The following is a 27,954-nucleotide window of genomic DNA, read 5'->3' on the forward strand; positions in this document are numbered from 1 at the left end:
GTGTCTCCCTCTCTCCCTGCCCCTCCCTCGCTCATGCTCTCTCTCTCCTTCAAAAATAAATAAACATTAAAAAAAAAATTTTTTTAATAAAATAAAAAGGCTTTCCTTTTCTGTAGGCCCTTTGGAGTTCCCTTCTACTTGCTAGACAGGATGCTGACTGATTCATGCATAAATAAAGTAAAATAAATACAATAAATTAAAATAAAATAAAGTCTTTAAAATGTCCTTAGTTGGGGGTGCCCTGGCCGGCTCAGTTGGTGGAGCATGAGACTCTTGATCTCAGGATTGTGAGTTCGAGCCCCACGTTAGGCACAGAGATTACTTTTTAAATAAATAAATAAGTAGTTACACAAACAAAATCTAAATAAAGAAATAGAATTACTTGATTGAATTTTTGTTATTTAACAGATGCAAAGAGGACCATTTCATGATGGTAAGAGATCAATACATCAGGAAGATATAACCATTATAAATGTATATGCATCCAGCATCAGGGTGGTAATGACATGAGTCAAAGACATGAAAGGAGACATAGGCAATTGAAAATTCATGATAAAAATTCTCAACAAAGTGAAGTGAAATTTCTCAACATAACGAAAGGCATCTATGAAAACCCTAAAACGAGCGTCATATTCAGTAGTGAAAAACTGATGCTTTCCCCCTAAGGTTGGGAACAAGGCAAATAGATCTCCTCTTACCACTTCAACATCGCACTCTAGGTGGTCTTCAGTGCAAATGGCAACAAAAATAGAAGGTGTTCAGATTGGAAAGGAAGAAGTAAAATTGTGTTTATTCGGAGATAACATGATCACAGATGGTAAGTTGTCAGGATGAAGATCAACAAAAAAAATTAGATGTGTTTCTATGCACCAACAATGAACAATCTGAAACTGAAAATAGGTAAATTCCATTCAGAACAATACCCAAAGGAGTATTTGGAATTTAGTTCACAAAAATGCAAAGCCTGTACACTCAAACCACTGAACATTGCTGAAGATCTAAATAGATGGAAACATTATAACATGTTCATGGGTTGGAAGACTCAATATTATTAAGATGGCCATTCTCTGGGAATGCAAGCTGGTGCAGCCACTCTGGAAAACAGTATGGAGGTTCCTCAAAAAATTAAAAACAGAACTACCCTACGACCCAGCCATTGCACTACGAGGCATTTATCCACGGGATACAGGTGTGCTGTTTCGAAGGGACACATGCATGTTTATAGCAGCACCATCAACAATAGCCAAAGTATGGAAAGAGCCCAAATGTCCATCGATGGATGAATGGATAAAGAAGATGTGGTGTATACACACACACACACACACACACACACACACACACACACACACACACACAATGGAATACTACTCAGCAATGAAAAAGAATGAAACCTTGCCATTTATAACCATGTGGATGGAACTGGAGGGTATTATGCTAAGCGAAATTAGTCAGAGAATGACAAATATCATATGACTTCACTCATATGAGGACTTTAAGAGACAAAACAGATGAACATAAGGGAAGGGAAACAAAAACAATATAGAAACAGGGAGGGGGACACAACATAAGAGACTCTTAAATATGGAGAACAAACAGGGTTACTGGAGGGGTTGTGGAAGGGGGGGATGGGCTAAATAGGTAAGGGGCATTAAGGAATCTACTGAAATCACTGTTGCACTATATGCTAACTAATTTGGATGTAAATTAAAAAAAAAAACAAAGAAGATGGCCATTCTCCCCAAATTAATCTATAGACTCAGTGCACTCCCAATAAAATCCCAGGGTGCTTTTCTGTAGAAATTGACAAGCTTATCCTAAGATTTGTATGGAAATGGCAAAGGACCTACAATAGCCAAAAAACAAAATTTTTGAAAAGAAAAACTAAGTTGAAGAATTTACCTGATTTTAAAACTTACTATAAAGCTACAGTAATCAAGAAGACAGTGTGGTACTAGCATAAAATCAATGGAACAAAATGGAAAATCCAGATACATAGTTCATATTTGAGGTCGACTGATTTTTTACCAGGATGCCAAGGCAATTCAGTGGGGTCTTTCCAACAAATGTTGCTTGAACAATTGGATATCCATATGCAAAAATATGGACTTAGACCCCTACCTTACATGTTATACAAAAATTAACTCAAAATGGATCATGGATCTACATGTAAGAGCTAAAACCCTAAGAATTCTGGAAGAAAACATAGGAGAAAGTCTTTGCGATTTGGGGTTTGGCAAAGGTTTTTTAGATATGTCACCAGCTGGGGCGCCTGAGTGGCTCAGTCGGTTAAGCGTCTGACTTTGGCTCAGGTCATGATCTCATGGTCTGTGAGTTCAAGCCCCGCATCGGGCTCTGTGCTGACAGCCTGGAGCCTGCTTTGGATTCAGTGTCTCCCTCTCTCATGATGCCTCTCCCCTGCTTGTACTCTGTCTCTCTGTCTTTCAAAAATAAATATTAAAAAAAAAAAATTAAAAGTTTCCTCTTCAGGAGACACCATTGAGAAAATGAAAAGACAAGCCCCAAACTGGGAGAAAATATTTGCTGGTTGTATATCTAATAAATAACTTTTATTTAGGATACACAAAAACTTCTAAAACTCAGTAAGACAAACAATGCTATTTAAAAAACAAACAGGCAAAAGTAGGCTGTACTTAGTGAATGGGTTCCAAAGAATAGAACATGGAAAGGAGTAAAGAAAGAACTTTATGGTGGTGAGTCTCGATAAACACTGCCTTGTCTAGTGATTGGGACTGATATCATCCCTGTTGATAGCGTGTCCCTCTGGTATGATGTCAAGAGAATGGCACTTTACTTCCATGGTATTCTTCCACAAAATCCACAACCCCTGTATAACCAAGAGAAAAAAAAATTTCAATCCAAATTGAAGGACATTCTATAAGATCCCCAACCAGCATTCCTCAAAATTGAAGGTCGTGAGGGGTGCCTGGCTGGCTAAATCAGTGGAACATGTGACTCTTGATCTCGGGGTTGTGAGTTCAAGCCTCACGATGGGTATAGAGATTGCTTAAGAATATAATCTTTAAAAAAAAAATCAAAGGTTATTAAAAATAAGACCAAGAAATTGCCACAGACCAGAGGAAACTAAGAAGATGTAATGACAAAATGTAATGTATTCTGGATAGGCCCCCAAACAGGAAAAGTATATTTGTGGAAAATGTAATTCTCTCTTTTTAAAAAATGTATTTTAATGTTTATTTTTGAGAGAAAGAGAGACAGAGTGCAAGCAGAGGAGGGGCAGAAAGAGAGGGAGGCACAGAATCCGAAGCAGGCTCCAGGCTCCAAGATGTCAGCCCAGAGCCCGACACGGGACTCGAACTCACCAACTGTGAGATCATGACCGGAGCCGAAGTCTGACACTTAATGGACTGAGCCACCCAGGCACCCCGGAAAATGCAACTCTAATGAAGTCTGGAGTTCAGGTCACAGTATTAATGCCAGTGTTGGTTTCTCAGTTGTGACAAATACGCCACGGTAATGTTAAGATGTTAGCCGTAGGGGGAAACTAAGCTTACTCTCTGAACTATCTGCAACTTTTTAAATAAATCGATTCTAGAACTTATTAAAAATGTACAAAGAAAAGATCTGAATGGATATCTCACCAGATAAAATATATATGAATAGCTAATAAGCCCTTGAAAATATGCTCATCATTATTAGCCATTAGGGATCACATTAAAACCACAATGAGATACCATTTCACACCCACTAGGATGGCCGTCATCACAAAGACAGAATCAAATGTTGGTGAGGATGTGGGGGAACTGGAACCCTCACACAGTGCTTGTGGGAATGCACAATGGTGCGGCCACTTTGGAAGTAACTTAGCAGCTCTTCAGAAGTTAAACATGCACCATATGAGCCAGCACTTTTTCTCCAACGTGTCCACCCAAGAAAAATGAAACCATGCCCCCACACTTGGTACGTGAATGTTCAAAACAAGATTTGTTCTTTATGTATGGTCCAACTTAGAAATAATCTAAATGGGGCGCCTGGGTGGCTCAGTCGGTTAAGCGGCCGACTTCGGCTCAGGTCATGATCTCACGGTCCGTGAGTTCGAGCTCCGCGTCGGGCTCTGTGCTGACCGCTCAGAGCCTGGAGCCTGTTTCCAATTCTGTGTCTCCCTCTCTCTCTGACCCTCCCCCGTTCATGCTCTGTCTCTCTCTGTCTCAAAAATAAACGTTAAAAAAAAAATTTTTTTTTAAAAAGAAATAATCCAAATGTCCATCACCAGATAAATTATGTGGATAAACAAATTACACACAGAGGAATACCACTCAGCAGTAAAAAGGAGCACACCATTCATACATACCGCAACATGGACAAGCCTCAAAAACATGCTAAGTGGGGTGCCTGGGTGGCTCAGTCGGTTGAGCGTCCAGTGTCGGCCCAGGTCATGATCTCACGGTTCGGGAGTTCAATCCCCACAACGGGCTTGCTGCTGTCAGCATAGAGCCCGCTTCGAATCCTCTGTCCCCACTTACTCTGCCCCTCCCCACCTTGTGTTCTCTCAAAAATAAACATTTAGGGGCGCCTGGGTGGCTCAGTTGGCGCCACTTAAGGGTCCGACTTCAGCTCAGGTCATGATCTTGTGGTTTGTGAGTTTGAGCCCCACGTTGGGCTCTGTGCTGACAGCTCGGAGCCTGGAGCCTGCTGCGGGTTCTGTGTCTCCCTCTCTCTCTCTGCCCCTCCCCCACTTGTGCTCTGTCTCTATCAAAAATAAACGTATAAAAAATTTAAAAAATAAAAAATAAATTAAAATCTAAAAACACAACTGTAAACCAGACATTTGACAGCAACAGTTGGTGGCCATCTATTAAGTATAAGGCACAGGAAGGTGATAGACACACTTGGGAGCAAGAGTGATGTGGCATCTATGCTCGTGCACCTTGCTTAGGGCACCCAGAAGGGATGTAGGACAGAGGTGGTGACTGTGGGGAGGAAGACAGGATGCTTGGGGTGACAAGCATTTGGATCAGGAAGACGGAGACTGTGAGAGTCATGGGTATGTCATTGTCAAATGGGAAGTTTCATAGCAAGCAATTCAAATAGTGGGGCATTTTATCGCCAGCTGAGTTAGAACTCTAGGAACCACTCAGGAGCTGTGCAGCAAGCTGCAAAGTTGCTTTTCTGCCTCTATTCCCAGAAGACTGCACCAGGAAGGCTGAAGAAATGTGGGTGTTTTTGTTTTTTGTTGGTTTATGTTTATTTTTGAGAGCGAGAGAGACAGAGCACGAGCAGGGGAGGGCCAGAGAGAGAAGGAGGCACAGGATCAGAAGGCTCCAGGCTCTGAGCTGTCAGCACAGAGCCCGACGCGGGGCCCAAACTCGGGAATGGTGAGATCATGACCCGAGCTGAAGTCAGACACCCAACCGACTGAGCCACCCAAACACCCCGTGGGTTTTTTTTTTTTTTAATGTTTGTTTGTTTATTTACTTCCTTACTTATTTACTTATTAAGAGAGAGAGACAGAATCCCAAACAGGCTCTGTGCTGTCAGTACAGAGCCCCACGCAGGGCTGGAACTCACGAACCATGAGATCATGACCTGAGCTGAAGTCAAGAGTCTAGATGTTCACCTGAGTCACCCAGGCACCCCTGATATGTTCTCTTTCAGTCCTATTCTCCACTACAGTTTGTATCTCTCCTCTCTGTGTCCTTTCTGTAAAAAAAGACAGAAGCTGGCATATGGGCACTCAGTCCAGACACAAGCCCTGGTTTGAGTCATTTCACCCTAGAGCTACCCTCTGTGGTTTTGTCGCTCCTTATATACACACGAGGAAACTCCTGAGACTTGACAACTTGCTCCATACTGCACAGCTAGAAAGAAGTGGAATGGGAGCAAGCTAAGGGCAGCGTGACCCCCAAACCCATTCCTCCCTGTCTCTATCAAGCAGCTGCCGAGAAAGACAGATGTTCCACGTCATTTGAGGAGCCATCTGATCTGACTTCTGTGATAACGTGCTGTCCTACCACTGGGTCTGTCTCTGGACCCCAGGTTCTATTGAGAGGGACCCTGGAGAGCATCTGATCTGTGCCCAGAGGGGCAGTTCTAGTGTACGTCTCTGATTAAGCAAGTTCTGCTTCCCTGAGCCCCAATTTCCTCATCTGTAAAACAGGGGTTGGTTTAGATGAGTGGTTCACAAACCACCGGTCTCAGACCCCTTTACATTCCTAAAAATGACCGATGATACAAAGAGCTGTTTATGTGAGTTTTATCAATATTTACCAATTCATTGACTTTGAAGCTTACTTATTTTGAGAGAAGACAAGGGAGGGGCAGTGAGAGAGGGAGAGAGAATCCCACGTAGGCTCCACACTGTCAGCACAGAGCCCGACACGGGGCTCACAGCCATCAGACCATGACCTGAGCCGAAATCAAGAGTCCGACGCCTAACCGACTGAGCCACGTGGGCAGCCCAATATTTACCATTTTAAAAATTAATACCAGTTTTTAATAACAAGTTCCCAAAACAAAAGGAAACTCGGTGATCGGTGTTACTGCCTGGCAGTTCTGCAAATCTCTCTAATGTCAAGCTCGCTACAGTTTAAGACCGCCGGATTCTCTCATTTGCTTCTACATGTAACCTCTTCCAGATCGCATGTCACAGAGCCTCTGGAAGACGCCACTAGACACTCGTAAGAGAATGAAGATGAAAAAGACAAATCCGATCCTACTGGTGCTATGGAGAAAGGTTTTGTCCCCACTTCTCCCTGAAAGGGTATGAGGGACCTCCAGGGGTCCTAGACCACCCTTTGAGAACCGTTTCAAAAGGTGGCCCGTGCGCCACCTGCAGTCAGAACCCACTGGAGGGATAAAATGCACACTGCCCTGCGTCCCCCAGGTCTGTGGTATCCGAATTCACATTTAACAAGCCGCCTCGCACACTGGAGGGTGGAGACACTCGGTCGGGAGAGCCCCACGATTCCTACCAGCCTGGTTCCTCCAAAACTACTGTCACCTGTTTGGGCAGGGCCGGGGCTCAGGCCGCGCAGGGCTTTTGCCTCAACGGTGACCAGTGACGGAAGGTCTGCCCTCCCTGGTTTTGCTTGGCTCCGCCATTTCCATAGTCACTTCCTTCCCCCTTTAGGGAAGTGTTGAGGGCAGCCAGGCACCTTGCTTGTAGCTGTAAGATAAATTCTGGGCTTTCTTGGCTGAAATTAAAAACACAAGAAACAACAGGTGTTGGTGAGGAAGTGGAGAAAGGGGAACCCTGGTGCCCCGTGGCGGGAATGCTAACCGGTGCGGCCGCAGTGGAAAACAGTATGGAGGTTCCTCAAAAAATTAAAAATAGAACTACCCTATGATCCAGTAATTCCACTTCTGGGTATTTACCCCAAGAATAAGAAAACGCTAATTCGGAAAGATAGAGGCACCCCTCTGTTTATTGCGGCGTGATCTACAATGGCCAAATTACAGAAGCCTCCCTAATGTCCGTCGACTGACGAATGGATAAAGGAGTGGTATATATACACTGGAATACTATTGAGCCAGAAACAAGAATGAAATCTTCCCGTTTGCAACATGGATGGAACTAGAGTGTATTATGCTAAGTGAAAGAAGTTAAGTCCGAGAAAGACAAATACCACAGGATTTTACTCGTACGTGGAATTCAACAAACAAAGAAAAACAGAGACTTCACCACAGAGAACAAACTGATGGTTAGCAGAGGGGAAGTGGGGGTGGGGATGGGTGAAATAGACTAGGAGAGTAGTAGGCTTACTGTGGGGCACCTGGCTGGCTCAGTCGGTAGAACATGCGACTCTTGATCTTGGGGTCATGAATTTGAGCGTCACTTTGCAGGTAGAGATTTTCTTTTAATGTTTATTTTATTTTTGAGAGAGAGAGAGAGAGAGAGAGAGCGTGAGCAGGGGAGGGAAAGAGAGAGAAGGAGGCACAGAATCTGAAGCAGGCTCCAGGCTCCCAGCTGTCAGCACAGAGCCCGACGCGGGGCTCGAACCCACGAACTGTGAGATCATGACCTGAGTCGAAGTTGGACGCTTAACTGATTATTGTTTTTTTTTTAAAGGGTACATTTATTGTGATGAGCACTGAGTAATGTACCAAATTGTTGAATCACTACATTGTATACCTGAAACTATTAACAACAAAGTGTGTTAACTGTACTGGAGGTTTTTTTTAATTACTAATGTTGAACCAAAAACTAAAATAAACTCTGGGCTTGCCTACAGTTGTCTATTTCTGTACCCAGGAAAAGCAAGAAGGAAAGAAGGAAAAGGCCTCATGGGACAGGGACTTCTCTTCCTCAGGAGGAAGTGCTGTTCTAACCTTGGCCCCACCTGGACATTGTACAGTGAGTCAACCTCAGAATCCATGAACACCTCGCTCAAGGGAGAGTATACAAAAGAAAATTAGCCTTTTTGGGCGTGTAAGCCCTGACTGGTACAAAACAGGCAAATATGGAAGCGACTCAAGAAAAAGAACAAATTCATAGAAAGAATGCCTTTAGTGAAGAAAACCATACACATAAATATTTACATAGAAGATAAAGTAGATCGTGAGTTTTAAAATTTTCGGAGATTCCATTGCATTCAAAAATACTGCTACTGTGATTTATTCATACCCAACTTCCAACAGGAAAAAAAACTACCATAGTGGGTGGGACACAAGCTCGCATGGAAATTATTGTACCTGTCGAAATCTGTATTACAAAGTAACCTGTGCACTTGGTGTGATGGAACTAGCCTTGGCCTTGAATCAGTCACAACTGGGTCACTAACTACCCACTAACCAGCTGTGTGACTTTTCTATCGGGTGAGCACTTACTATGTGCAAGGTACACGTTAGATGACATGAAGGATTCATGGAAACACAAAAAATCTTAAATGTGCTGGAGGCGCCAAGCCTGGTTCAGCAGCATCTGCTGTAGGAGGCGGGAGGGTTCAGTGCTGGGAGAGGAAGATGCCTGGAGCACCCGGGCACTTCTGAGAAGGCCTGCGGGGCACCTCCAGCTCCTCAGCGGGTTCGGGAAGTTCAACGACGCGACCTCCATCACCCCCGCAACAAGTTCGTTCCCAGCCTGCTCTGCGCCCGCTGCTTTTCCTGCAACTGGGGCTGCGCGCTCACCGCGCAGGGTCGTGGGTGGGGTCCCACATTTCCTGGCACCCGTTACTCCCACAGGCCGCAACGAGCCTCGGTCCCCGACGGGGTTGAACCCCACAGTGCGCGGCCGCGATGGGAGGGGCGAGGGGCACTCGGACAACAGGCGTCCGAGTGCCTGGGACCCTGGAATGCACGGCCCGACGTGAGCCGCCACCCTTCCCACCGAGCGGAGCCCCGGCCCCGAGCGTCCTCTGCTCGGGTCCGGGTGGGGCCGCCCGCCGCCGCCCCTCCGCCAGCCCCGGCGACCCCGCCGCGCGCCCGACACCCTCCTCGGTCCCGGGGCCTCCCGGCTTGCGCGCCCCCCCCGCCCCCAGTCGCTAGTGCCTGCCCCGGAGCCCCCCGCCTCGCCCCACCCCCTGTGCCAGTCCCAGGCGTCCCCCGCCCTGCCAGCTCCGCTGTCCCTTTCGCCCGCCACCTCGCGCCCCCTGCCCCCAGTGCCTGTCTCAGGTGCCCCGCACCCCTCCACTCGTGCCTGCGCCCCTCCCGGCCCCTTGTGCTAGTCCCGGGCGCCCCCTGTCCGGTTCCCTGTGCCTGTCCCAGGCGCCCCCCCCCCCCCCCCCCACTTATGCCCGCGCCGCGCCCAGCCTGCTGTCCCGGCGCCCAGAGCCTCTCGCCCAGAGCGCTCGTACCAGTCCCCGGCGACCCCGCCCCTTCTGCTTTGGCGTCGCCATCGATGTGCTCTGCGCTCTCCTGAGCCTGCCCCAGAAGTGGGCGGGCCTGTTTGCCTCAGGTGGTCTAACAGGCGCCGGGAAGGGCCAATGGCGTGGTGGCACAGCTCCGCCCCTTCCTCCCGATTGGTCGGCGCCGGAAGGCCGCGGCCAGAGCCTCGGGGCCGAAGCAGGAGCGGGACTCCTCCTCGGTCGCCGCTCCGCGCGCTCTCAGCTCTCCGGTTCTGTCCGCTCCTGCCCGGTCCGTCGCCGCCGCCATGGCCCAGTGAGTGACGGCTCGCGGACCGCCGGGGAACTTTACGGGGGCCAGCGAGGAGGGCGGAACCTGCCTGAAGTCGCTTTGGCCCCGGGGGTCGCCGGAGCACGGCCTCGTGGCGCCCGGAGCCTCGGACTTTCAGGGTTTCAGCCCCCTCGGGCCCGGGCCCTCTACCCCTCGCGGCGGCGCCGGGCGGATCCCCCTTTCTAGAAAGGGCCGGGCGGGAGGGAACCCGCATGGCCGAGGGCAGCCAGGGCCCGAGCCAGGAGGGGAAGAGGCTGGACAGTGGGCGGCTGTGCCTGCAGGGGCTTCTCCCCCGTGTGGGAGCGGGGACACCGGCAGTGAGCACGGCAAAGATTGCATGCCCTCCTGCGTGCAGGTCTAGTTGATCTCAAGAGAACTTGAGGTGCTTTGAAGTGGCAGAGGGCAGGGTGGCCTGGAGGCGCATGCCTGGGTTCTCAGGGGTAGAAGAGAGGAGGGGGACAGAGGAAATGGTAAGGCAAGGTATTCATAGCAAAAGCTAGGACACTCTGGGCCCCTGAGTTGGAAGGGATTAAAGTGGAACCGACACATTTTTCTTTGTTCCTTTTCCCGGTCTTTTAGAGCTGATATTGCACTGATTGGACTGGCTGTCATGGGCCAGAACTTAATTTTGAACATGAATGACCATGGCTTCGTGGTAAGTCAGGAGGGCACACTCTTGTGGGTTCTTGGTGCACGGAGGCTGATTTCAAAGATCCTGTACAATCTGGAACTTAGGTCTCTTCGTATATGCCCTGTTGCTGCTTAGAACGTTTATTGCAAAGGGAAAGAGAAGCACCAGGTCACATGCGGTGTGGGAGGGCCAGCTCTGCAATCCTCTGAAGGACAGTCTTGCAAAATAGATGTCAGTTCTGTAAGCCTGGATAAACTTACCGGATGTTAAGCAGGAGAAATCCGGCTGGGTGTATAGAACTCTACCTTTATTGCCCAATGAGAACCGGGGGAGAGAAAAGTTTAAATAGTTATAAACACTAAAGTGGTTTCGGTACAAAAGATAGCAGTTTGCAGCAGCCGGTTCCTAGACTTGATTGAGTCTCTATCAGCTAGTGACAGACTCTAGCCTGATTTACCTCGGGCAGTCACCCTTTGCTTATATTCAGTTCCGTGCCTTGGGGTTCACTTAATCCAGGGTCTGAAGGTCTTCTGTGTCCTGAATCTCCTAATCAGACCTTTTCGGCCTTCTAGGTTTGTGCTTTTAATAGGACGGTCTCCAAAGTGGACGATTTCTTGGCCAACGAGGCAAAGGGAACCAAGGTGGTCGGAGCACGCTCCTTGGAGGAGATGGTCTCCAAGCTGAAGAAACCGCGGCGCGTCATACTGCTGGTGAAGGCTGGCCAAGCCGTTGATGATTTCATTGAAAAACTGGTGAGGCCAGCCCTGCCCCCCAGCTGCTACTAGCGGGGCAACTGTCTCTTCCCGTAGCTAGATCTCGCTTTTCTACTTAAGAGATTTTTTTTTTTCTTTTTCAATTTCTGGATATGAACTGCTCAGTTCAAACAAAACTGTGTCCATGTCTCAGTGTTCGTCAACCGGGCACTAATTTAAGTAACAGCACATCCTCAGGTGGTAATGATTCCTTAGGCATGAGATTCTGAGGCCACCGAGAGACGAGAGACGTTGCCGTAAGAATCCATTAACAATGGGGACAGAAACCGTAGTCTTGGTCTCTGCCTTTGGTATTCAGAAACACAGTTTTGGTCGTGGTGTTATGCGTGTTTAGTGCTATTCGCTAATAAACCTTAGTGTCTGAAATTTAGAAGTCGGTTTCCCATTTTTCTCGACACTTAAAGTGTTGTATTGCTTCATATAAACGATGAGGTCCCCTTAGGGAATCCTGGGAACTACATACTGGGTACTTATTTCTCAATGATTTGTTGGCTCTAGCAAGTGTATCTTTTTTGCAAGAAAAAAAAAAATGTGTTAGGGCTGGAATGGCCGTGCTGGGGCAGATGGGTGACCCGATGCCAAGTGTCCCAGAGAGGGCCTCTGGGAGGCAGGCCTCTGTTACACTTCTGGCTCTGATTATCAGCCAAGGAGGGAGTGTTTTGTGTAGGTGCTAACCCTTGTTCTGTAACAATTATAGTCTGATCCCTTTAGACTTTCCCCTGCTGTGCGTCATCAGGGGATGGTGGGTCTGTCCCCTCACAGAAGGGCTGATGGCCACCCACCCGCTGGGATGACTGTGGGAGAGGAGGAGCTGATGGGGACAACAGCCTTTTCCCCTGGGAGTGTGCCCGGCAGCATTTGGTTGAGGCACTGTAGCTGTGAGCTGTTTCTGGGGCACCTCTGGGGCCCCTTCCCTCAACATACCTCACCGACAATCCACGGAGACAAGCTCACGGCCAGTGCCCTGCAGCCTCGGGGTGCTATTTCCTCCAACGACGAAACGCAAAGCCACACGCAGCATATGGACGAAGGGGCACCCGTGGAAATAACTTATGAAGCTACTCCTAAACAGTTCTACGGTAACAGGTTCTCGGGTTCTGAAAAAACCCCGAGGCATTAGCTGTCTGGAAGAAACGTTTCTCGGTGAGAAATGTAGTGCCAGGAAACAAAGGCAAGGGATGAACGTTCCTTTTCTCCGGGAGCATATTGTTAACAGTGGGGGCGTCTCCACGGGGAGAGGGGTTTGGAACCAGCGTGCTACCACGAAAGACAAAAATGACCTAGAAAGGAAGAACACTGCGATAAGGGAAGGACATAACAAGCTTTTTGTGTAGCAAGACGCTAGGCTGGTCACGATTAGTGACAGAACGGATTGGAAAGTGGTAGCTTATCCTTCAACGTAAGAAAATACGAAGTGAGGTTCACTGAAGCCCCGTGGGTGTGGGGGGGTGCGGACCGAATGATAAATGACCAAGCCAGCCCAGTTGCGCTCTGTAGGAAGATGTGGTAGTTCGAGGCCCGGTCTCCTCCCGCCGTCTCCATACGGGGCTGATCATCTCACTCAGGCACCAAACCACCTGATGTCTGTTCACTGGACCCCCACTCTGCCCTGTGCAGAGATTTTATAGGACGTGATGTAATCCTTCAGAACGAGTCCTGTTGCCAGTGTTTGGGAATGTAAACGAGCTAGGGGCATGCACTGGAAATACAAAATCTTTCAAGTAGGTTTTGGTTGTTGTCAAATTAAAAAAAATTTTTTTAACGTTTATTTATTTTTGAGACAGAGAGAGACAGAGCATGAATGGGGGAGGGGCAGACACAGAATTGGAAGCAGGCTCCAGGCTCTGAGCTGTCAGCACAGAGCCCGACGTGGGGCTCGAATTCACGGACTGTGAGATCATGACCTGAGCCGAAGTCAGATGCCCAACCGACTGAGCCACCCAGGCGCCCCTATTTCTCTTTTTTTTTTTAATGTTTTTATTTCTTTTTCACACAGAGAGAGACAGAGCATGAGCAGGGGAGGGGCAGAAAGAGAGAGACACACAGAATCCGCAGCAGGCCCCAGGTTCTGAGCCATCGGCCCAGAGCCCGACGCGGGGCTCGAACTCACGGACCGTGAGAGCGTGACCTGAGCTGAAGTCGGACACTTAACCGACTGAGCCACCCAGGCGCCCCTGGTTGTTGTCAAATTTTAAAGAGAACTATCTTAGTTGTGGGGAGGTCTGACTGGGTTGCTAGCCCTAACCTTTCGTGTAGGATCCAGCCGTAGCCGCGGAGAGGATTTTTGAAAATGAAACAACATACGCTTTTAGACTGGATTTATTTGGGATAAATTCTTGTTTGTATTAATTGCTCGAGGTACATTCTGTTTTTGTCTTTCATTTCTTTGGCTCACCTTAATGCTAGTGTCTGGTTACAGGTACCATTGTTGGACACTGGTGACATCATCATTGATGGAGGAAATTCTGAATACAGGGATACCACAGTAAGTATTCTCCAGTCTAAATTCTTCCTGGTTCTGGGAACATTCTAGAAAAAAGTATCAGCACTGTACATGTGATAAAAGCATGGACTGTCCTTCTGTAGTGCTGACTCTGGGGCTTGGTGCTGACGTTGCAGTTCTTGGCCTTTGTTTCTGCTAAGACATACCTGATGGAATGAGGCCTCCTCCGTCATACATATAACTCAAAAGGATGACTTTTGCTTGGATACAGCAGGCTGAGAGTTCGTGCTTAGCTCTTTCCTTCTGTGCCACCAGCCCATGGTATGTCAGTCGGTGTGCAATGTGGTTGAGAACCACGTCCTTTTTTTTTTAATGTTTTATTTGAGAGAGATAGCAGGGAAGGGGCAGGGAGAGAGGGGGACAAGAGGATTTGAAGCCGGCTTTGCACTGAGAGCAGTGAGCCCGATTCGGGACTTGAACCCATGAAACGCGAGATCATCACCTGAGTAGAAGTTGGATGCTCAACCAACCGAGTCACCCAGGTGCCCCGAGAACCACGTCTTTACTGGCCTCATATGCTAGAAGGAGTCTCTGGAGGATCTGAAGTGCTGAGTCGGGGAAGTCGTATTTGTATTAAACTCTTTTGTATCATTTTTTAAAGTGTTTTATTTGAGAGAGAGAGAGAGAAAGAGAGAGAGAGAGAGTGTGTGTGAGTGGGGGAGGGGCAGAGAGAGGGGGACAGAGAATCCCAAGCTGACAGCAGAGAGCTTGATGCCGGGCTTGAACTCACAAACTTTGAGATCATGACCTGAGCCGCAGTCAGATGCTTAACCGATTGAGCCACCCAGACGCCCTGTATTAAACTCCTGATTGAGTCTTACGGTAACTGGATCTTCTAGTAAAATGAGAATGTATGTTTGGCTTTATTATTTCCATTTGGGGGAAGGATAGCTATTTATTTTGTTTTGTTTTATTTTATTTATTTTATTTTATTTTATCTTATTTTATTTTATTTTATTGTTTTATTATTTTATTATTATTTTTTTTAATGTTTATTTATTTATTTTGAGGGGGGGACAGAGAGAGGGAGAGAATTCCAAGCAGGCTCCTTGCTGTCAGCACAGAGCCAGATGCGGGGCTCGATCCCACAGACTGTGAAATCATGACCTGAGCTGAAATCAAGAGTTGGGACACTTAACTGACTGAGCTACCCAGGCACCCAGATAGCTATTTTAAACTTCTGTGGAGGGGCGCCTGGGTGGCTCAGTTGGTTGGATGTCTGACTTCCGCTCAGATCATGGTCTCACTGTTTGTGGGTCAGCCGTGCTGACAGCTTAGAGCCTGGAACCTGCTTCAGATTCTGTGTCTGTCTCCCTCTCTCTGCCCTTCCCCCACTTGTGTGCACGCACGCGCGCTCTCTCTCTCTCTCTCTCTCTCTCTCTCTCAAAAATAAATAAACATTAGACTTCTGTGGATTTTTTTTTTTTTTTAAAGTAATCTCTGCACACGACATAGGGATCAAACTCACGATCCTGAGATCAAGAGTCACATACTTTACTGAGCCAGCCAGGCAGGCTGGATATTTTTTTCTAACTCCCAAACTGAGGGGATTAAATTTCTTGAATGATCAGGTTGTTCTTGGATCCTTGGGTCATTTCATGTCCAGTGTGGGCTCTCCATACGTGTCTGATACCTCCTCTCATTCATTGGGAGAGAACTTTATGGAAGCATAATGAAATTTTCTCTCCTGTAGAGACGATGTCGAACCCTCAAGGCCAAGGGAATCCTGTTTGTGGGGAGCGGAGTCAGTGGCGGAGAGGAAGGGGCCCGCTATGGCCCCTCACTTATGCCAGGAGGTGACAAAGAAGCCTGGTGAGTATCGAAGGTGCCCCACTTTGGCACAAGGGAGGCCCGAGCTGGGAGAAGGGTGAGCTGGGGACACTTCTGGCACCCTGACCTCCGAGGTGCCTGAGTGTCAGAGATGCTGGAAAGGTTTCTTTTATCCACTCTGCTGCTTTGACATCATACACGTGCATATTCTCTTTTGCCTGTTTACTTCTGTTACTCCCTCCAAGACTGATATAGAAATTCTAAATAGGCTTACAGAGTTCAGAGGCTTTAAGGAAGCTGTTCGCATAGCGTCCTGTGCACTGTCTGGACTTAGAAGTAAGGTCTGCCTCTATAAGTGATGTACAGTTCTAAGATAGCTGTGCATTTAATAATTGTGGGTAATGGAAAAACCTGACAGAGCCCATTTTGTCCCTGGGAAAGCGAGGTGGACATTCTTTATTTGATTTGGGGCAAAAACACACTTTACACTGTTTGCTGTGCTTCATATAAGAGGAGGTGTTGGCCATAGAAGGGGAGGTGTGTTGGAGATGTGAAAGAAGGGGTGCATGAGGCGTAAGGGTGGGGGGTGAGCGGAGAGAGAACCAACACAAACAGATGGAAGGGATAATCCCACCTGCCGTTGGCTGAGGGCAACTCCCCCCGCTGTTCAGACCGCAGAGAGAGAGAGAGCCAGACAGAGGGAGATAGCTGAGCAGAACAGAAGCAAGCAGAAAAGGAGGATCCTTTTCAGGGAGGCCTGACAAGGTACCATTCTTTTCTGAATGAATTTGACTTCCAAATATGCTACAGTTATGTCAGGTGTTAAAGAAAACATGTTCAAACCTCATTCCCAGAGGTAAAGGGTTTTCCTGGGGAAAGTTATTCTTTCTGTTGCCTCTCTGAGGAGTAAGTTTGGAGATTCTTTTTTTCATTAAAACAAAAATTTTTTTTGGCAATGTTTTCTTTATTTTTTTGAGAGAGAGACAGAGTGCAAGTTGGGGAGGGGCAGAGAGAGAGAGGGAGACACAGAATCTGAAGCAGGCTCCAGGCTCCAGGCTCCGAGCCATCAGCACAGAGCCCATTTCGGGGCTTGAACCCACGAACCATGAGATCATGACCTGAGCTGGAGTTGGTCACTTAAGTGACTGAGCCACTCAGGCGCCCCAAGTTCGGGGATTCTTTTACGTAAGTTACATCTGGAAGTAGATAGAAGTCTTCCTGCTTCTGAGAAGCTTATGAACATTTACGTGGGGGTAACAGCCTGGCAGGCTAGACACGCAGACATGACGCAGGAAAGTATTTGATGTGCACAGGTGCCCTGCATTTCCTCGCACCGGTCTGGCAGAGGTGCAAGTGACGCTGTGACCTGACGTGCTCCCCATGAGATCAGGAGAGTTCTCAAGCTCCGCATGTCACTGTCTTAGCCCTAATTCTAAGCGTTAGCTCTGCGACCCCGTCAGTTCTGTGTCTTTGTCAAACACTTCTTGTGAAGGAGCCTTTAGTGGTCAATAGTGAGGAGAACATAGGCGAGAAGCCCCGTGAGGTAACCTATCCTCGTACAGGAGCAGCAGAAGGAATGAAGAACACCCGGTTTTTCTCTGAATAGTAGTGGGCGCAGCCCCGGGAGGTCCTGCACGGTTCCACCAGGCAGAGCCGGGCTGTATCTGACCACACGCACCCGGGCTGGGAGAAGGGCTCTCTACAGGAACATCCCTGTGGCCCGCTGTTTGGAACCACAGCTTCTTTTGATTGTGCAGAAGAAATTTCTCCTGATGCTTTGATGCTTCTTCTGGCCTTTCTGTCTGTCCGTCTGTCTGCTCTAATCACAGAGCCCGCAGCCTCTGACAGGTTTCCGTTGGCACTTCTGGCACATGCGTTACTTTTTTCCACCTCCCATTCAGCCTCTCCATTTGAACAAAATTGGGGGTGGGGGGATAGTCCTTGAGTATCTTGAGATCTCAACCCCTCTCTTTTCAGTAGCTAAACTACACGGTTCCTTTCCACAGGCCCCACATCAAGACAATCTTCCAAGGCATCGCTGCAAAAGTAGGAACTGGGGAACCGTGCTGTGACTGGGCAAGTTCTGGCTACTCTTTCAAGCCTGCTGGTAACATGGGCACAGGTGTCGCAAAGTGCACAGAGCCAGGACGCCCGTGGTGGCAACAAGCGGCTCAGATGTGAGGTCACGAAGTCGCTAGCACAGCTGAGGCCCAAGATGCTTGCCTGTGTTACATGTCCTTGCATCTTAACTGAACGTTCAGAGCCTTGAGGCTGATGTTAAAAACAGCCCTCCTCGATTCATCTGAAAGCTGGGTTCTTTAAGAAGGCACAGCAAGGATGAGGGGAAGTGAGGTTTGTTTTAGCTGTGTGGCTTCAGGAAAATGACGAAGATGTCAGAATCCAAAGGGGGCCTTGTCTGCCCACGTGGAAGGGACTGACTGGCTGGTGCTGTCAGATATCCTGGCCCCGGCCGTGGAAAATCTCGTACCTGTAGCTTGGGATGCAGGTGCCCTATGCTTGAACAGAGCACACTATGGCCTCTTGCCTTCACGAAATGGGAGGGAGGCCCAGGCTCGTTCATACAGACCTCTCTTCCGGCATTTTGTGTTGCTACTGGAATAAGTTTTATCCCTACCGCAGCCTCAGTCCATACCTCGAGGCTGGGAGACCTGAGCTGTAATTCTGGCTCTCCATTAACTGGGTGATCATGAGCAAGTCAGAAAATTCCGTGGGCTTCAGTGTTCTTGTCTGTAAAACGTGGGGGGTGGGCTGGATGGTCGCTAAGGTCTCTTTAGCTCCTAATCCCCTTTGTTAGTTTTATTTCATCCCAGGGAGGTAAAGGGTGGAGATGAACCGAGGACTGAGGCATATGAAGAATGGGGGGGGGGCCTGACCACGCCCGGTGACTTCAACTGTAGCACCCACACTGGTCTGTACATTTTCACCAGTGGTCACTGTCTGCTTAGGGTAGAGAGAGGCTGGGCTGGATTTGGAGGGCTGATGATTTTCTCCTTAGTATGAAGGACTGGGAAGGGACCTCTTAACGCCTTGACAGTCAATTACTACAGTAAAAGTACAGCGACAGTCACTTCTTTGTAGATACGCTTAGGATAGAAGCGTCAAGAATTCTGTCCTAAGCGTATCTACAGATACAGATACTGGCCCTGAGGTGTCTTGATTGAGTCTTTCCGTAGCCTCAAGGCTTTGTCTCGGGATACTGAAAGAACTGGGTTAGATCCTAAAAGCAGGCACTCCTTAGTTCACTGGTGAAGTCACAGCCAGGATGGGGTGAAGTAAGATGTTACTCATCACGCTCCTTAGCAGCCACAGAAAGTGTCACAGTCAGCAGGAGGCAGGTCACCAGTGGAGACACCGTGGAGGTCTCTCTAAACGTCAGCAGTATGGATCCCGGCGGTGACAGCCAGGATAGAGCGTGCTCAGGTCCAGCAAACACTGGGTCCAGCCGCAGGTAGGTGCCTGTCGTGGAGACGGATGCACCTGACCTCAGAGCCCGATGCCCCTGAGTACTGACCCCGACACTCCCTTTGTTCTGAGTCCCCGCCCACTACACCATTTGCAGATTATTTGGCTTCCCCCGTAGCTTGTCTGCAGGGACAGAGTGTGCCGGCCGGACTCACACTTGTAACTACTAAGATCCATAGTTAAGTTTCTCACCCTCAATGCATAAACTGGGACTCTGACTATATACATCTTGCCAGCTTTGTTAGAAATCAGTGTTTTTTGTCAACCGTGAGACCCTGGTGAGGACACATTTCTGGGCTTACGAGGTGGAGGGCCAGACCTGGGATCTAAGGTCACTTTACCCCTTGGTTGCCACTGGAAACACCTACAACACACTTAGTATTTTTAAAAGTACAAGGGATTTAATTAGCTGACTTACTATAACCCCCGGTCACCAGGAGCATGGTGACCTCAGGAGGAGGAGGAGGAGGAGGTCTTTGACTCGTGGCCAGGGCTGGGGGCGAGGGGCCCTGAGTAACAAGGGAAGGTGGGAAATGCAGGTAAAGGGCTGGGGGTGCCGGCAGTGAGTTGAAAGGTGTGGAAGAATCTAGAATGAATTTAGAGTGAGTTTGAAGTAACACGGGGCTGGATTGAAGCTTGTATTGAGTTGCTCCATAGCGATTCTTAATTTTAAAAATACTACAGATATTTGCTTCGTCGCTGTCGTTCCTTGTCTGGGGAGGGTGCCTGGCGAAAGAATTTGATGTGGGCTTCTCTGGGCCATTCCTCCGGGCCGTCTCTGAGGCCTCCTGGTGCCCGTCCCTCTAACAGGTGGGAGATGAAGGAGCGGGACACTTCGTGAAGATGGTGCACAACGGGATAGAGTACGGGGACATGCAGCTCATCTGTGAGGCCTACCACCTGATGAAAGACGTGCTGGACATGGGGCACGACGAGATGGCGAAGGTGAGTCCCGGGCCCTGCTGCGGGTGCGGCAGGCGGGCCTGCTCAGAGAAGGGACTTGCTGGCTCCAGTAAAGCCTTCCTCCTCCTCCTTCCCGCGGTCGTGCCGCTGGCAGGATGGGCTCAGCCCGGTCGGAGGGAAGCTATAAGATGGGAGAGCTCGTCACTGAGCCGAACGTCCCCAGGGGATCTTGGTGGTAACCGTTCCCACCGTTTACTGACCCTTTTTTTTTTTAAGCTTATTTTTAGAGAGCAAGAGAGCAAGTGCATGGGGCCAGATGCAGGGCTCGATCTCGCGAACCATGAGATCGTAACCTGAGCTGATATCGAGTCGGATGCTTAACCGACTGAGTCACCCAGGTGCCCCTCTTTTTTTTTTTTTTTTTTTTAAAGATTTTATTTTGAAAGTAATCTCTACACCCAAGGTGGGGCTTAAACTCAAAACCGCAAGATCAAGAGTCGCACACTCCACTGACGAAGCCAGCCGGGCACCCCGAGAAGCTTGCTTTTCTGGTCAGGTTGGGACTGGCTGTTTGGCAGTTAGTCAAAAAAGTTAGCCAGAGTGGGGAAACAGAACACCCCCCGCCCCCACCCCGATATTTTATTATGAAGATGTGCAAACATACAGCAAAGCTGAAAGAATTCGGTAGTGAGCACTTGTGGGCACACCACCCTGATTCTTTGCTTAGCGTTACGCTACGCTTGCCGTGTCGATTATCTGGCCAGCCCTCCGTGGGTTTGATCGTTTACAAATACGTTTCAAGGTAAGCCTCAGTACTCTGTTCTCTTCAGCATCGTTGACGAGGCAAACCCTTCTTTTAACTGAAAATACAGGAGAGCACACTCATCGCCATTCCCGCCCTTTTCTCTAAATGTGGCTCTCCCGGCTCGCATCGTAGTCCTTTCTCATCCAGAATTTCTAGTTCCAGTCACTTCGAGTGGAGCGTGATTTAGAGACACTTGTGAGGTACGCACTGCAGAGTCCTTCCAGATTTTGTACGGTTTTTCCTCCTGATGTTTAACGGTGTCATCCCCACTTTGCTTTACCGACTGAGCCACCCAGGCACCCCCAAAACAATCTTAGTTTTCAAAGAAATAGTGCTTTTTTTATTGTGTTCATATTTAATTGGTTTACTTCAAACTTAATACATGTGTTCAACGAATACATAGAAGTGCTTCTGTCCGCGCTAGGAACTGTTCTAAACACTGGGGATGTGACAGTGAAAAAAAAACCACAAAGGCGCTATCCTGCATGGAGCTGGGAAGACACAATAATAATTGCATAGACAATAGAAAACTCAGGGGTGTGGCACCTGGGTGGCTCAGTCAGTTAAGTGGCCCACTTTGACTCAGGTCATGATCTCATGGTTCACGGGATCGAGCCCCACATCAGGCTCTGTGCTGGCAACATGGGGCCTGCTTGGGATTCTCTGTCTCTTTCTCTGCCCCTTCCCTGCTCACGTATGTGTGCTCTCTCTTTCCCCCTCTCTCTCTCCCTCTCTTTCTCTCTCTCTCAAAAACATGAAAATAAATAAATAGATGAAGCCCGCTGGTGGTACCCGTTACAAAGAGGACGAAACTGTTGTTAGGGGTAGATACAGATCAGGGGAGCGGGGAAGGCCTCTGAGGAGGCGATGGTGTGGGGCGAGGGGCGCTTGCCTCGGGGGAAAGAGCTGTGCTGGAAATCGGAAGTGAGCATAACCGGGTGGAAATAGATACAACTGCCTCCTGGGGAGCAGAGAGCTCAGCTCGGGGAGCAGCGTTCAGGCACATTCCTAGACCCTGTTGGCCTCACGTGCTGAGCAAATCGTGAGCGTCGGTGAGCATTCGCAGAGGAAAGCGGTGGGCCGGTTAAGGGGGCTTCTCCCGTGTGGCCCTGGTTTCTCTCACAGTGTTTCCTCTCACGTCCTGCGCTAGGCATTTGAGGAATGGAATAAGACCGAGCTCGACTCGTTCCTGATTGAAATCACGGCCAACATCCTCAAGTTCCAAGACAGCGACGGCAAGCACCTGCTGCCGAAGATCAGGGACAGCGCGGGGCAGAAGGGCACAGGGAAGTGGACTGCCATCTCAGCCCTGGAGTACGGCGTTCCTGTCACCCTCATCGGTAAGGTGCCACTTCCACCTGGAGCCTTTTATCTCATTGTTTTGCTCTTGACGTCCTCCTAGAAAATTGGTGTAGACTGGCAGCTAAGGAGCGGGTCTTTGGAGAATGTGTGCAGCCCTCGTCAGCCTCCAGAGTGCTTTCTGCTCTTCTGGTGTGCGAGGCTGACGTTGTTCAGTCTCTTCCCGGTAACCTCCTCTCAGTCATACGGACTTTGAGATACATTTGGAAATTCTTGGCTTTCTTCTCCAGTTTGACCTTTGGGATAGCTTTTTTTTTTTTTTTTTTTTTTTTTAAGTTTATTTATTTATTTTGAGAGAGAGAGAAAGAGAGCATCAGTGGGGGAGGGACAGAGAGAATCCCAAGCAGGCTCGCGCTCTCAGCGCAGAGCCTGACGTGAGGCTCGAACCCACGAACCATGAGATCATGACCTGAGCCGAAATCAAGAGCCAGAGGCTTAACCGACTGAGCCACCCAGGTGCCCCTGGGATAGTTTTTGTCTTAGTGATTGAACTGTAGTCGGTGACCTCCATGACTTTCTAATGGGTCAGATCACTGTAATGAAGTTTTTCATACAAAAGTTCACAGAATAACATAAGCTTATGTACTCAGCATTTATTAATATTTTGCTGAGGTTCCCTCCCCCCCGATATTTTAAAAATAAAATACTGCCTACACATTTCAAGTCCTTTAACATTCTTGTCCTAAGTTCCTTGCCCTTCTTGTAGAAGAAAGCCACTGTCCTGACCATTGGTGTGTATCCTTTTCGTGCATGTTGTTTGTCTTATAGCCGTGAGCTAAGCCTCAAACTCAAAAAGATACAGGGCGAAGGAAATCATAGAAAGCAGAAATAGAGAACAAATAATGAGGATTAATAAAACCACAAGTTGGTCCTTTCAGAATAAAATAGCTACATTTCTGGCAAGAGTGAAAAAGGAGAACGGGGTGCCCAGACAGCACCTTTTAAAAGGTGTCCTTTTAAAAACCCAACAAATTAATTTAAAAAAAGAAAAGAAAAGAATAAAACAAGGGGTCTAGTGTGTGTAATGAAAGGCTGATCTTTGCTGATGGCAGAACGGCTCCCTTTCCAATAAAACACAGTTTCCTCCTCACCCTTCCGGTTAAAGGTTGTCTTTCCCTCCCTGGCCTCCTCCCTCCTTCTGATTTCCTGATTAATTGTGGCTCCTTGGTGACAGTGAGCTGGGGCTGTGAGACACCGTAAGGAGAAGCAGGCCAAGCAGAAGGAAGTGGCCGAGGTTTAGCAAATCTGAGTGTTGCCTGGGCTGGGGACCGAGGGGACAATAGCTGGGAACAGTGTAGTCATCACTGACCCAAATGGGAGAGTATTGCGGGCTCAGAAAGGATCCCACTCTCTTGTTTGAGAGACGGTGTACCCCTTCTACCCAGCAGAGGCAGGCCAGGCTTAATCCCCGGATGGGCACCGTGTGTGTTTGCTGAACTATCGGGGAAGTAAGTCTTCGGGCTGAGCCTTGAGTAACGCCGAGGGCTTGCGCCACACTGGCCTCCCGGTGCCAGCGGCCTTGCACAGATACTTCCTCCTGCTTGTGCCGAGTCATTGGGTGTGTGCAGGCCAGGGGGCTGCCCGGGGACAGAAGGACTACCCAGCGTTCTCGACAGAGTTCTCGAGTGTGTGTGGCTGGCACCCTTTCCTCAAAAACAAAGCCCTTTGTTGGTCCCCAGAGAGTTTACTTCATTTTTGTCTGCGGGGAAAGGAATGGCTAGAGGAATTCTTCTCATTAGAGAACTTGTCAGTTGAGGGGCACCTGGTTGGCTCAGTCGGTGAAGCATCTGACTTCCGCCCAGGTCAGGATCTCGCGGTTCATGGGTTCGAGCCCCGCGTCGGGCTCTGTGCTGACAGCTCGGAGCTCGGAGCTGCTTCTGATTCTGTATCTCCCTCCCTCTCTCTCTCTCTCTCTCTCTCTCTCTGCCCCTTCTCCCCCTCTCAAAAATGAATAAACATTAAAAAAAACAGACCTTGTCAGTTGAGCAAGTAGTCTTTTATAAGGGTTAGTTCTTGAAGATACTAAATGTCTTGATATGAAAATACCTTTCTAAAATGTTTTTTAGTCCAGTGAAACAAAGTTGTGGTGATTATAGATGTACTGGAAACTACATTTTCACAAATAGAAAATGGAGTGTTTTGAGGGGTGAGTCTAGGTTACCTCTCAGTGTTCTAGTGGTTTCACACCACCCCCCGTGTGCAGGCAATGCCGCCATAGTTGAGCCTCCCACCAAATTCTGAGGCTGCCTGTTATTCACTAGTTTTTGAGGAGTAGCGAGTGCTTTTAGAGTAGAGTCTTTGATGAGCATTTAAAAACTAAAGTCCTCTCAATTGAAATTGAAATTTGACTTGGGAACCAACAGAGTAATTGTGAATCATGGTGGCTTTACCTCCTCGCTTTTTCTGCAAAGCTCCCCATTGAGTTACGTGTTGATTTTTGTGGTTGATGCCTACATTATGTTGGAAGATTGACTTGTTTTTGGAGTTTTAGTTTCCAAGTCAGCTGTCTAGAGTTTTGTATAAACGTTCTTCCTGGGGCATCTGGGTAGCTCAGTTGGTCAAGCATCCGAGTCTTGGTTTTGGCTCAGGTCATGATCTCTCAGTTCCTGGAATCAAGCCCTGAGTTGGGCTCTTTGCTGACAGGGCAGAGCCTGCTTGGGATTCTCTCTCTCTCTCTCTCTCTCTCAGTAAATAAATAAACTTAAAAAAAAAAGTTCTTTCTGAGCCATGTTAGATTTTGCGGCCCAAGACTGAGACTTCCGGCTCTTTGTACAGTTGGAGATCCGGCTCCATTTCTATTTTTTCCTCAACTTCTCGGGCTTACGTGTACTCTTTTCTGTCCAGTTTCACGTGTGAACTTCAGTAACGTTATCCTCTCTCCCACGTAGGAGAGGCAGTTTTTGCTCGGTGCTTATCATCTCTGAAGGACGAGAGGGTTCAAGCCAGCCAAAAGCTGAAGGGTCCCCAAAAGATCCAGTTTGAAGGTGATAAGAAATCATTCCTGGAGGACATTCAGAAGGTGGGGCCCGCTCCCTGGCAGTGGTCGCGGTTGGCGCCTTGGGCGGCAGTGGGGGTGGGAGCGGCCCGTGGAGACGTGGGAGGCCCCGGGTGGGGGCGGCAGAGTCCAGCCCCGTCCTGACACCGCTGTCCGCGCCAGGCCCGGCCCTGCCTGCGGGGTGGACGTGGCTAACCGTAGCTCTGACGCGTCCGTCGTTCCGTAGGCCCTGTATGCTTCCAAGATCATCTCGTACGCGCAAGGCTTTATGCTGCTGAGACAAGCCGCCACGGAATTCGGCTGGACCCTCAACTACGGTGGCATCGCCCTGATGTGGAGGGGGGGCTGCATCATCAGGAGGTAAGTGCGGGGACGCGCCGTGGCGCCGTGCTGGGAGTCGCGGCCTCTGTGCCTGGGGACGGGTTCCCTAGGATGTGCGCGGCCAGTCCCCTCGCTGGCGACAGGACGGGGTCGGCTGTTCTAACTAGACTGTCAGCCCTACTCCCTTTAAACTGGTTCTGGGAGGACGGTCATGCCCTCTGGCCTTGCCTCGTGGGACGTGGGCTCTGTTTTCACTGAGCAAACAGCCGGCTTGAAGGGATAAGGAGAGTCACTCTGTACCTCGCGGGCGGATGTACCAGCTTCCGGCTTCCTTCCCTGCCTTCTGGCAGGCGTTGAGCGCGCGGAGGTGAAGTTTCATGGGTTTCTTCCCTCTTGCTTGTTTCAGCGTGTTCCTAGGAAAGATAAAAGACGCATTCGATCGGAACCCAAACCTTCAGAATCTACTACTGGATGACTTTTTTAAGTCCGCTGTTGAAAACTGCCAGGTAGGTAGCCCAGAGCTGGGCGGTGTGGGAATTCTGCCTCACCGGGCTTTGTGTTTCCCTCACCAGCATCAATGCCCGTGAGCGTGGTTATTTCAGACGCAGCCCGTTCTCCTCTCTGGGGGCTGACCCCGAGTCTTTGGCTCTTTCTGGCTCAGGACTCCTGGCGGCGGACGGTGAGCACCGGTGTCCGGGCGGGCATCCCCATGCCCTGCTTCACCACCGCCCTCTCCTTCTATGACGGCTACAGACACGAGACGCTGCCCGCCAACCTCATCCAGGTAAGCTTTCGGAGCAGGTGGTAAACACTGACACGGCCCGAGGGTCCGTGTCCCCGTGTTATCCCAACCCATCCAGTTCCTTGTTTTCCAGGCTCAGCGGGATTACTTCGGGGCTCACACTTACGAACTCTTAGCCAACCCCGGACGGTTTGTCCACACCAATTGGACAGGCCACGGTGGCAGCGTGTCGTCCTCTTCCTACAACGCCTGACCGGACGGGTCACCCGCTACGATTCCACAGATTGGGACATTCCACTTGGCCACACGACACCGCTTACGCAGCCCTCTGCCCCACAGCCCACTGCGCAGACCTTTTAAAATAAAGTCTCACAAGGGACTCCTGAAAAAGTCGGCATGAGTTTACTTGTAACGTAGCTCTTTGAGACCCGCCATGCCCTCGGCCCCCGCCCCTTGGGGCGACCCGGAGGGGACCATGTGCGCGGTAGCGTGAATCAGCTCCACGTGGCACCTGTGGTCGGGGAGGCAGCGCAATCTTCCCGGCTAGAGGCGCACGTAGATGGGAAGGGTTTCTGTGGAGTCCGCTCAAACTGGAACCTTTGTATCACGTAGTAGAATTCCCAATTTTCTCTACTTAATAAAAGATACATTCTATCTGTGCTTCATCCCCAGACTCTCCAGTAGCCTCACCTGCCACACGGAGCCATTATCCCCCTTGGCAGAAAGATCTGCAGTCGGTTTCCTCACAATTGACTCTGTTTGTTTCCTTCCAGCCTCGTTTACGGTTTCCTCTCCGTTTCCTTTAAAGAAAGACTGTAATACAAGAAACAGACCAAAGTTAGGGTAATGATTAACTCGGGGAAGGACCAGGAGGCGATGGGGGGCTGAGGGTGCAGGGGGTGCGAACGTTTCCTCGGGTTGGGCGCTGGGCCCTGGCCACTCACAGGTACAGTCTTCATGGCTTTTGTCACTTCATCCCACATTTTAGGAAACTCCATTTAATTTTTTTTTTTTTTTTTATTTTTGGGACAGAGAGAGACAGAGCATGAACAGGGGAGGGGCAGAGAGAGAGAGGGAGACACAGAATCGGAAACAGGCTCCAGGCTCTGAGCCATCAGCCCAGAGCCCGACGCGGGGCTCGAACTCACGGACCGCGAGATCGTGACCTGGCTGAAGTCGGACGCTTAACCGACTGCGCCACCCAGGCGCCCCAGGAAACTCCATTTAAATGACAGGGTGGGCTCAGTGTGCCCCACCTCTTTCTGTTTGTCCCTAAGCCAGGCCCTGGGTTTGGGGTGGGACTTCTGGTGACCTAAGCCTGCCCCTTGAATCAGATCTTTTTACTTGATCTTCTTTACTCAAGAAAAAAAATCCTGCCAGCAAATTCTTACTGATAGTTCTGTGGCCTGGGGCCAGTGTAATTGTTTTATTCCAGCAGCTTAACTCCAGAAAGAATTCTGTGGAATGCTTCAGAAAGTCCTGAGAGGGTCCTAGAATAGAGCCAGAGTTTCCCTGTTTTGACAGTTGGTGTCTATAATCTCAGCTCTGACCTCTTCCAGAAAAGCGCGGGGACAGGCAGG

General features: G+C 49.2%; 1 protein-coding gene and 1 long non-coding RNA gene across 3 annotated transcripts; one reads left to right on the top strand and one right to left on the bottom strand.

The window, feature by feature from the left end:
* Positions 1–378: 378 nt before the first annotated feature.
* LOC147577774 (uncharacterized) lies at positions 379–9,834 on the bottom strand. 2 transcript variants are annotated; one of them, XR_015254468.1, is made up of 3 exons: positions 9,771–9,834; positions 6,980–7,832; positions 379–890 (listed from the first exon to the last, which is right to left on the bottom strand). It is a non-coding gene; the product is annotated as an uncharacterized LOC147577774 (long non-coding RNA). The 2 variants fall into 2 exon arrangements; XR_015254467.1 differs by lacking the exon at positions 9,771–9,834 and having other exon boundaries at positions 6,980–9,462.
* An 88-nt stretch (positions 9,835–9,922) lies between these two features.
* On the top strand, positions 9,923–27,039 carry PGD (phosphogluconate dehydrogenase). Its single transcript, XM_025931669.2, has 13 exons — positions 9,923–10,074; positions 10,669–10,744; positions 11,293–11,472; positions 13,913–13,978; positions 15,690–15,808; positions 17,773–17,842; positions 20,060–20,194; positions 22,108–22,297; positions 25,205–25,335; positions 25,538–25,671; positions 26,039–26,138; positions 26,294–26,416; positions 26,508–27,039. Exons 1-13 carry the CDS (start codon positions 10,067–10,069, stop codon positions 26,625–26,627), a joined length of 1,452 nt encoding a protein of 483 aa, XP_025787454.1. The 5' UTR covers positions 9,923–10,066; the 3' UTR covers positions 26,628–27,039.
* Positions 27,040–27,954: the final 915 nt, after the last annotated feature.

Source organism: Puma concolor, chromosome C1, assembly GCF_028749965.1.
Source record: "Puma concolor isolate L17-30 chromosome C1, mPumCon1.1.hap2, whole genome shotgun sequence".
NCBI lineage: Eukaryota > Metazoa > Chordata > Mammalia > Carnivora > Felidae > Puma > Puma concolor.